Source organism: Globicephala melas, chromosome 12 (assembly GCF_963455315.2).
Source record: "Globicephala melas chromosome 12, mGloMel1.2, whole genome shotgun sequence".
NCBI classification, from domain to species: Eukaryota; Metazoa; Chordata; class Mammalia; order Artiodactyla; family Delphinidae; genus Globicephala; species Globicephala melas.
Genome location: NC_083325.1, coordinates 69,292,255 through 69,301,794, shown reverse-complemented (window position 1 = coordinate 69,301,794; position 9,540 = coordinate 69,292,255). Strand labels below are relative to the sequence as shown.

The 9,540-nt window shown below is 48.7% G+C and overlaps 1 protein-coding gene across 1 annotated transcript; it reads left to right on the top strand.

Annotated features, from left to right (window-relative positions):
- The first annotated feature begins 5,472 nt into the window (after positions 1-5,472).
- Positions 5,473-8,697, top strand: TCF23 (transcription factor 23). Its single transcript, XM_030857706.2, has 3 exons — positions 5,473-5,694; positions 6,401-6,643; positions 8,518-8,697. The coding sequence occupies exons 1-3, from the start codon at positions 5,473-5,475 to the stop codon at positions 8,695-8,697; spliced, it is 645 nt and encodes a 214-aa protein (XP_030713566.2).
- Positions 8,698-9,540: the final 843 nt, after the last annotated feature.

Here is a 9,540-nt window from a genome sequence, read left to right as displayed (position 1 = left end):
ACATAGGATGGAATGGAAGAAGTAACAATGTGATCTGAGACATAAGTAGTATTGTATTATATATTTGCAATATAAATGCATTATCATTTTAATGATTTTTAAATCCATTCACGCAACAATGCACATGGTTCAACGACATGCATTGCATTAGTTATCTATGGCTGCTTACCAGATTACACCCAAACTTAAACAACAATCAGCATGTATTTTCTCACATGGCTTCTGTGGGTCAGGAATTCTACAGGTTATAGCAGCTTAGCTGGGTGACTGGCTCAGGGCCTCTCATGGGTTGCACGCAAACTGTTGGTCAGGACTGCAGTCATCTAAAGGCTGAACTGCTGCTGGAAGGTCCGTTTTTGAGGTGGTACACATACACACATGGTTGCTAGTTAGTGCTGGTGTGGTTGATAAGCTTGAGTTCCTCACCACTTGGGCCTCTCCTCAGGGCTACTTGAGTATCTTCATGACTTAGCAGCTGGCTTCCCCCAGAGGGAGAGATCCCAGAGAGAGCAAGGAGGAAGCTGCAGTGTCTTTTATAACCTAGCTTCTCAAGTAACGCACTGACATTTCTGCCGCATGCTACCTGTTAGAAGCAAGTCCCTACGTCCAGCCCACACTCACGGGGAGGAGGATTATGCTCCACCTTTTTTTTTTTTTAATTTTTATTGGGGTATAATTGCTTTACAATGGTGTTAGTTTCTGCTTTATAACAAAGTGAATCAGCTATACGTATACATATATCCCCATATGTCCTCCCTCTTGCGTCTCCCTCCCACCCTCCCTATCCCACTCACCAAGGTGGTCACAAAGCACCGAGCTGATCTCCCTGTGCTATGCAGCTGCTTCCCACTAGCTATATATTTTACATTTGGTAGTGTATATATGTCCATGCCACTCTCTCACTTCGTCCCAGCTTACCCTTCCCCCTCCCTGTGTCCTCACGTCCATTCTCTATGTCTGCGTCTTTATTCCTGTCCTGTCCCTACGTTCTTCAATTTTTCTTTTTTCTTTTTTTTAGATTCCATATATATGTGTTAGCATACTGTATTTGTTTTTCTCTTTCTGACTTACTTCATTCTGCATGACAGACTCTAGGTCCATCCACCTGGCTACAAATAACTCAATTTCGTTTCTTTTTATGGCTGAGTAATATTGCACTGTATATATGTGCCGCATCTTCTTTATCCATTCATCTATCGATGGACACTTAGGTTGCTTCCATGTCCTGGCTATTGTAAATAGAGCTGCAATGAACATTGCGGTACATGACTCTTTTTGAATTATGGTTTTCTCAGGGTATATGCCCAGTAGTGGGATTGCTGGGTCATATGGTAGTTCTATTTTTAGTTTTTTAAGGAACCTCCATACTGTTCTCCATAGTGGCTGTATCAATTTACATTCCCACCAACAGTGCAAGAGTGTTCCCTTTTCTCCACACCCTCTCCAGCATTCATTGTTTGTAAATTTTTTGATGATGGCCATTCTGACAGGTGTGAGGTGATACCTCATTGTAATTTTGATTTACATTCCTCTAATGATTAGTGATGTTGAGCATCCCTTCATGTGTTTGTTGGCAATCTGTATATCTTCTTTGGAGAAATGTCTATTTATTTAGGTCTTCTGCCCATTTTTGGATTGGGTTGTTTGTTTTTTTGATATTGAGCTGCATGAGCTGCTTGTATATCTTGGAGATTAATCCTTTGTCAGTTGCTTCATTTGCAAATATTTTCTCCCATTCTGAGGGGTGTCTTTTTGTCTTTTTTATGGTTTCCTTTGCTGTGCAAAAGCTTTTAAGTTTCATTAGGTCCCATTTGTTTATTTTTGTTTTTATTTCCATTTCTCTAGGAGGTGGGTCAAAAAGGATCTTGCGGTGATTTATGTCATAGAGTGTTCTGCCTATGTTTTCCTCTAAGAGTTTTATAGTGTCTGGCCTCACATTTAGGTCTTTAATCCATTTTGAGTTTATTTTTGTGTATGGTATTAGGGAGTGTTCTAATTTCATTCTTTTACATGTAACTGTCCAGTTTTCCCAGCATCACTTATTGAAGAGGCTGTCTTTTTCTCCATTGTATATTCTTGCCTCCTTATCAAAAATAAGGTGACCATATGTGTGTGGGTTTATCTCTGGGCTTTCTATCCTGTTCCATTGGTCTATAATTCTGTTTTTGTGCCAGTACCATTCTGTCTTGATTACTGTAGCTTTGTAGTATAGTCTGAAGTCTGGAGCCTGATTCCTCCTGCTCCGATTTTTTCCCTCAAAACTGCTTTGGCTATTCGGGGTCTTTTGTGTTTCCATACAAATTGTGAAATTTTTTTGTTCTAGTTCTGTGAAAAATGCCATTAGTAGTTTGATAGGGATTGCACTGAATCTGTAGTTGCACTGAATATGCTACTATGGGTAGCATAGTCATTTTCACAATGTTGATTCTTCCAATCCAAGAGCATGGTATATCTCTGCATCTGTTTGTATCATCTTTAATTTCTTTCATCTGTGTATAGTTTCCTGCATACAGGTCTTTTGTCTCCTTAGGTAGGTCCATTCCTAGGTATTTTATTCTTTTTGTTGCAATGGTAAATGGAAGTGTTTCCTTAATTTCTCTTTCAGATTTTTCATCATTAGTGTATAGGAATGCAAGAGATTTCTGTGCATTAATTTTGTATCCTGCTACTTTACCAAATTCATTGATTAGTTCTAGTAGTTTTCTGGTAGCATCTTTAGGATTCTCTATGTAGAGTATCATGTCATCTGCAAACAGTGACAGCTTTACTACTTCTTTTCCGATTTGGATTCATTTTATTTCTTTTTCTTCTCTGATTGCTGTGGCTAAAACTTCCAAAACCATGTTGAATAATAGTGGTGAGAGTGGACAACCTTGTTTTGTTCCTGATCTTAGAGAAAATGGTTTCAGTTTTCCACCATTGAGAACGATGTTGGCTGTGGGTTTGTCATATATGGCCTTTATTATGTTGAGGTAAGTTCCCTCTGTGCCTACTTTCTGGAGGGTTTTTATCATAAATGGGTGTTGAATTTTGTCAAAAGCTTTTTCCGCATCTATTGAGATGATCATATGGTTTTTCTCCTTCAGTTTGTTAATCTGGTTTATCACATTGATTGATTTGCATATATTGAAGAATCCTTGCATTCCTGGGATAAACCCCACTTGATCATGGTGTATGATCCTTTTAATGTGCTGTTGGATTCTGTTTGCTAGTATTTTGTTGAGGATTTTTGCATCTATGTTCGTCAGAGATATTGGCCTGTAGTTTTCTTTCTTTGTGACATCCTTGTCTGGTTTTGGTATCAGGGTGATGGTGGCCTCATAGAATGAATTTTGGAGTGTTCCTCCCTCTGCTATATTTTGGAAGAGTTTGAGAAGGATAGGTGTTAAGTCTTCTCTAAATGTTTGATAGAATTTGCCTGCGAAACCATCTGGTATGCTCCACCTTTTGAAGGGAGGAGTGTCAAAGAATTTGTGTACATAGTTTAAAACCACCACAAAAAGTAGACATTAAACGAAAGAATATACATTAAACAGTTTGGAATGGCTGTCTATGATAGGGAATAGGATAAAAGGGAACGGATGAAAGGGGGGGGGAAGGAGGGAGAGAGGAAGGCTAACAAGAGGCCCTGCATGGACCAAAAATGACAGTGTGCACCGAACTCTCTGCATCTGGAGTTAAAAAAAAAAAAAAAAAAGTAACTCAGTGTGCATCTTTTCAGTCTCCTTTCTATATATTCACATAAGCACAAAAACCTTTATACTTTTTTTTTTTTTTTTTTTTTTTGGCCACGCCATGAGGCATGCGGGATTTTAGTTCCCCAGCCAGGGATCAAACCTGTGCCCCTGCAGTCAATGGCAGAGTCCTAAACTGGAAGGGAGGACTGGCAGAAGGGAGTCCGCCGGGGAAGTCCCTAAACCTTGATACTTATAGCTTTTGTTTTTTAGTGTCTTCTTTTAAAATCCTGGCTGGGATCTTATTATACATAGTGATCTACAACTAGGTTTTTTCACTTCACTGTGCATCTTGGAGAGTTTTCCCATGTCACTATATAGATGTCTGCTTCTTCTTATTACTGCATATCATTCCACAGAATGGATATAGCACAATCTATTTAATCACTTCCTTATCGATGGACATTCAAGTGAATTTTACTTCTCTTCTGTTTTCCTTTCTCTCTGGTTGGCTGAATGTCTGTCTCTGTACATCCACCTTTGTTCCTCTGTCCTCTCTGCACTTTCCCTTTACTTATTTTGTCTCCTCTGGAGTTCAAGATTGGGGGATAAGTGATGTGCAATGACTCTGCTGCAGGCAGGGGTGGTAACCTGAGGGCAGGCAGGGCCGACTGTGGCAGGCTTGCTATTCCTTCAGCCTGCCTCCTCCTAACTAGCGGAATGGAGGATCTCATGCAGCTCAGTAAACATCCTGGTCCTTGCCTTCAAAGACCTTGCGCCTAGCAGGGGAAAAGACATGTGAGTAACCCACCCGAGGCAGAACGGTGTAGGGTGAGGAGCAGCCTTCCATGTCTCACTGACTGCCTGGGCTTTCGTCCACTACCATCACTTACTAGATGTTTGGCACCAGGCAAGTTATTTCACCTCCTGATACCTCAGCGTTCCCATCTGCAAAATGATGATGTGAGAGTCTTTTTTTCTTAAGACGTTGATCTGAGAAATAAGATAATACATGTAAAGTACTTAGCACAGTGCTTGGCATGTACTGATCTAGAACACTGAACTCTTAGGAAGCTAGCCAGGGTGTGGTTGTGCATAGAATGGGGTACCAATAAAACAGGGAGACGTGGGCTCTGGGTTCTGTGGGGTTGGAAGAAATCCTCACAAATCCTTTGGACATAACCCAAAGGATGGTAAGCTTTTCCCGGAGCACAGCTGGAGGGAGGTATTCCAGGCGGACAAAAAGGGAAAAGTAAAAGCACTGAGGTGGAAATAAGAGGCATGTCTGGGGTATGGGGAGTAGCGCCCTCTGGCTGGAAGGTCGTTTTCACTGGCAAGGGGAGGAAAGGTCCTTTCAGGGATGAGCACAGCCAGGTTTCTGGCACAGGGAAGGGAGTTCAGGGCTCTTCCATGGACTTAAGCCCCAAAGCGGAAGCTGCAGGTCTATCCCAGGACCACAGTCAGGGTCAGGCCGGGATCCGGGAAAGGAGCTCCCTTCCCACCGTCCTCCTGCCCTCTACAGCAGGGGCCTCCTCCCAGGGCCTGGCCACTCCCCGCATCCAGCACCCCCGCCCTCAGCCGGTTGGGAGGCAGTCAGGAGGCTTTTCGCGGGGGCTGTGCCGGGTGGGCGGTTTTCCCAGAGCAAGGAGTGGAGCAGGACTGAGTTGGCGCTTGCTTCCTCAGATATAGCCGTCGCTGTCTGGATGACCAGCCTGCCCCGCTAGCGTGAGCCTAAGGGCTGCCTCAGGCCCTGTGTTCCGGTCCTGGGGGCTGCAGCATCATACCTCAGGGGTGTGGCATGTCACAGAGAGAGGCCAGAGTGGCACTGGCCATGCCAGGAGTAGGGAAGAACCCGGCCAAGGCCACACCGAGGTCGCTGGCAGACACTGACAGGAAGAGGAGCCGTCTGAGCAGGACAGGGCAGGACCTGTGGGAAGAGACCAGCTGGAGCAACCCAAGATGGAGCAGAGCTGCCCCAAGCCCTCGAGGGGCCGGCGCCAGGAGGCTGGCTCGTGGCCGGGTAAGAAAGCCAGGACCTGAAGAGGTAGCTGGGAGAGGCAGGCATGGGAGGGGCTGCGACGTCACCTGTGATGGCAGAGCCTCCCTCATGGTTACTGTCCTGCCCAAGAAAGGGGACATTGGCCAACTTCCGCTCCAAGGCTCCATGCTTGGGCGGTTGGGGAAATCAGAGCCGGTCTTAACCAGAGCATGGCTCAGAGAGCTGGCCCAACTCACTTGTCTCAAGGAAACTGAGGCCCGGAGAAGTGACATGTTTCCCAAGGTCCCAGAGCAGCAGTCAGCGACAGGGCCAGCACGCTTTGGTGTCCCTTCCTCTTTACCACAGTTGCCTCTACGTCTCAGGACCTGGCTGGGCCTAGGGTCAGCCCTACAGAGCAGGGCAGGACCGTGTGCTCCCTGTGGGCCCAGGGCACCCTGATAAGCAGGATTCAGACTTAGGTGTGGATGCGGCAAGGGCCAGGGGGAGGCACAGTGGAGGGTGGGAAAGAGTACAGGACTCAGTTCTGAGCCCAGGTGAGGTCTTCTCTCCATTTCCTCTGCCGTAAAGCGGGGCCGGGCTGAGAGCAGACTAAGAGGGGACGAGGCCCTGGGGTCCCTGTCGTTTGACATGCTACTACTCTGGCAGGAGACCTTGCCCTAGGATGCTCTTAGCAACCAGGGGCAATGGGCGTCCGGTCAGCCCCACTCACCTGGGGTCCTCTGTGCAGAGTGAGGCCAGCCCTGAGAACGCCGCTCGGGAGCGGAGCCGGGTGAGGACCCTGCGCCAGGCCTTCCTGGCCCTGCAGGCCGCTCTGCCTGCCGTGCCGCCCGACACCAAGCTGTCCAAGCTGGACGTGCTGGTGCTGGCCACCAGCTACATAGCCCACCTCACCCGCACACTTGGCCATGAGACGCCCGGCCCCGCCTGGCCGCCCTTCCTGCGTGGACTCCGCTACTTGCACCCTCTCAAGGTAGGTCGCGGGCCCGGGGCCTTGGGGAAGGGGGTTTGGGATGGGGGATACCGGACTTGTCCCCCTGCCCTCGGCAGAGCTGACGCTGGGGCCGGCTGCTTCCTGCTCTCTCATGGGAAGAGGAGCTGAGGCTGGCTCTTGGGACTGGAATGACAATGTTTCTCATGGGATGCAGTGGGAGTGATGATTGGAAATGACTTCATGAGAATATGGTTCCTCCAAGGGGAGGGAAATTCTGAGAGGCCCCAAGACTCCGGGGCACTTAGTGGTAGAGGAGAAAAGGGAGTAGTTTCCAGGGCTGGGGTCTGGGAAAGAAGTCACACCTAGGAGATTCCTAGATTCCGAGGGGCACTATGCCACTGTACAGTGCCTTGGTGTCCTTTGGACTTCTGTCTCAGGAGGGAGCCCCCTTTGGAGAACAAAGCTCTAAGAAAGCATCACTCTAGAAGTAACCAAGCTGGGTGGGGGCGTGGCAGGGGCTGGGAAAGGGGGAAGGAGGGCTTCCTGCCTGCATCACTTACCACACTGTCACCTACCTTTCCTGAACCTCAGTTTATTATACGGAAAGGGAAGATAACATGAGTCTGACTTTGCTTCCAGCGTATGAAATGAGATCATGAAGGAGAAGTATGATTAACAGTAATCATCATCGCAATAACAGCTAACATTATCTGGGGGCTAAAGTTATGCCCAGAGCTAGACTAAATGCTTTAGTGCATTTTTATCTTTTAATCCGCACAAGAACCAAATGAGGATTAAAAAAAAGAAAATTAAAAAAAAAAAAGAAAAAGAACCACATGAAGATTACTTTACAGATGAGGAAACTGAAGCTTAGGTAGGTTAAGTGGCTGAATGCAGTTCAGGCCCCGGGCTCATAGCCACTAAGCAGGCCCCGGGGGTGGGGTAGAGCACACTGTAAGCTGCTGACTGGGAGTGTAGCTGTTATAAAGGGTCATCTTTGCCCTCTGAGGACAGCAACTTTATTTCTATGGAGGATAATTTTCACCATCTCTCTTCCTTCAACATCCTAGTTCTGAAATGTCTTGAAACTTAAGATATTCTTCTTTCATATAAATACAACTAAAATGCAAGAATTTGAGACATTTCAGATGGGGCAACTCTGAAATGCCAATGGTGGCACCTGGTGCAGTGTCCCCGGGTGGCACAGTTGCTTACTTAGCTGTAAGACGGCGGCCAAGGTGAGACCCTCGCAGGAAGCAGGAGATGCGTAAATATGTTGAAGAATGAACAGATGAGAGCCCGGCTAGGTCTAGCACTCTGGCAGCTGGGTGGGGTGGGTTAGCTAGCCAGCAGCAGTGGCCCTCAGCCCCCAAGTGGGGGGCTGTCAGGTGGAGGGCAGACCTCAGAGCCAAGTCAACCTGGCCTTTTCTGGGACTGGCCGCGTTCCTGCTGGAAGGATGGACAATCCTGGGAGGTCCCCTGCTTAGGGGGAGGGGGCAGCACTGACATCTCGGGCCACAGGCACTTGGGCCCGGCCGGGACTGGGCAAGAGAAAGGGTCAGGACTGTTCAGTGTCAGGAGGAGCCTGTCCTTGCCCCACGCTGCTGCCCTCCCCACTGCCCAGGCCCTGGCTGCTGTCAGCTCTGCCGCCTGCCTCCCTCCCCACCATCCGGGGCTCCTCTCGGGGCCCTTGCTTTTCTCAGACGGCTCCTCCTGTGCCTCTCGGCCAGGCTCAGGTGGTCAGGAGAATTTGTGAGGCCATGAGTGGTGGTGAGCCTGGGACCGCTGTCGTCGGAGCAGTCGGGGGGACGGGTCTCGAGGAGGGAGGCTAGGGAAGGCCCGGTCTGGGGTGCCGAGGGCTACGAGGGCTGTGGTAGTGAGCATGACCCTCATCCCTTCCCCATGTCTTGCAGAAGTGGCCGATGCGATCGCGTCTCTACGCCGGAGGCCTGGGGTGCTCTGGCCTTGACTCCACCACAGCCGTCACCTCGGGCCAAAGAACAAAGGAGGCAGAGACCGGGACCCAAGTCTCTGGAGAGGCAGACGCTCTTCTTCTCGCCAGGCCGCTCTCACCGGCACCTGGTGACAAGTGATCATCACAGTCGCCCTTTTCTCCTGGACTGTGACTCAAGCTTAGGGACCTGGATTCTCTGCCAGGCCCTGCCTGTCTTCATTCTGCCTCTCACCCATCGATCTGGTTCAGGCTCCACTCCCAGGTTCCAGCACACAGACCAGGCACAGCAGTGGCCAGCTCTGTGACAGAGAGTACTCAGGAGGACCGGGGAGCAGATCCTCATCTCGTCCCCCACGGGTGATGCCCCAGTGGCTCCCTTGTGGCAGTTACAGGGTAGAGGGCAAGGAAAGGGTCTGACTGAGTTGGAAGTTGAGTTAGGGCTCCGTCCCTTGCTTTTCTCCCCTGAGGTTCCCACAAAGCCTCTGGAGATTGCAAGAAGACAGACACTGCTGCACACGCACAGAGGTAGCGGCTGAGGCTGGCAGCAGCTTCAGGTGCTGATGGGAAAGCCAGGGGCCAGACAGGCTCTCGGCAGCTGTGCGTGTGAACAGAGCTGGGCCGGGGTCGCATAGGTAGAGAGGAAACTGAAGAAGGGAACATACTTTGTTATTGCACTGCAAGATGCTTACCCAACATCAGGAATTCAGGAATTTTGTATCTGCATTACGGTCTCTCCAGCTGCCCCTCATCACTACATTTTCTCCCCCTCTGGGCCCTGCACCCTTCCACTCTTCTCTTGTTATGAGTCATATTTACAGGTTAAACCATAAAGCTTACATTGCTTACATTCCAGTATCCAGAGAAACTTTTACATAGTCCTAGCTGTCTAGTTTGAGATTTTATCCCAGAGGCAGCTCTACCTTAACTGAACCAGGCAGCACCTTAAGCCCTTGCGTTTGAAGGTTTTGCTAGACTCAGTTAC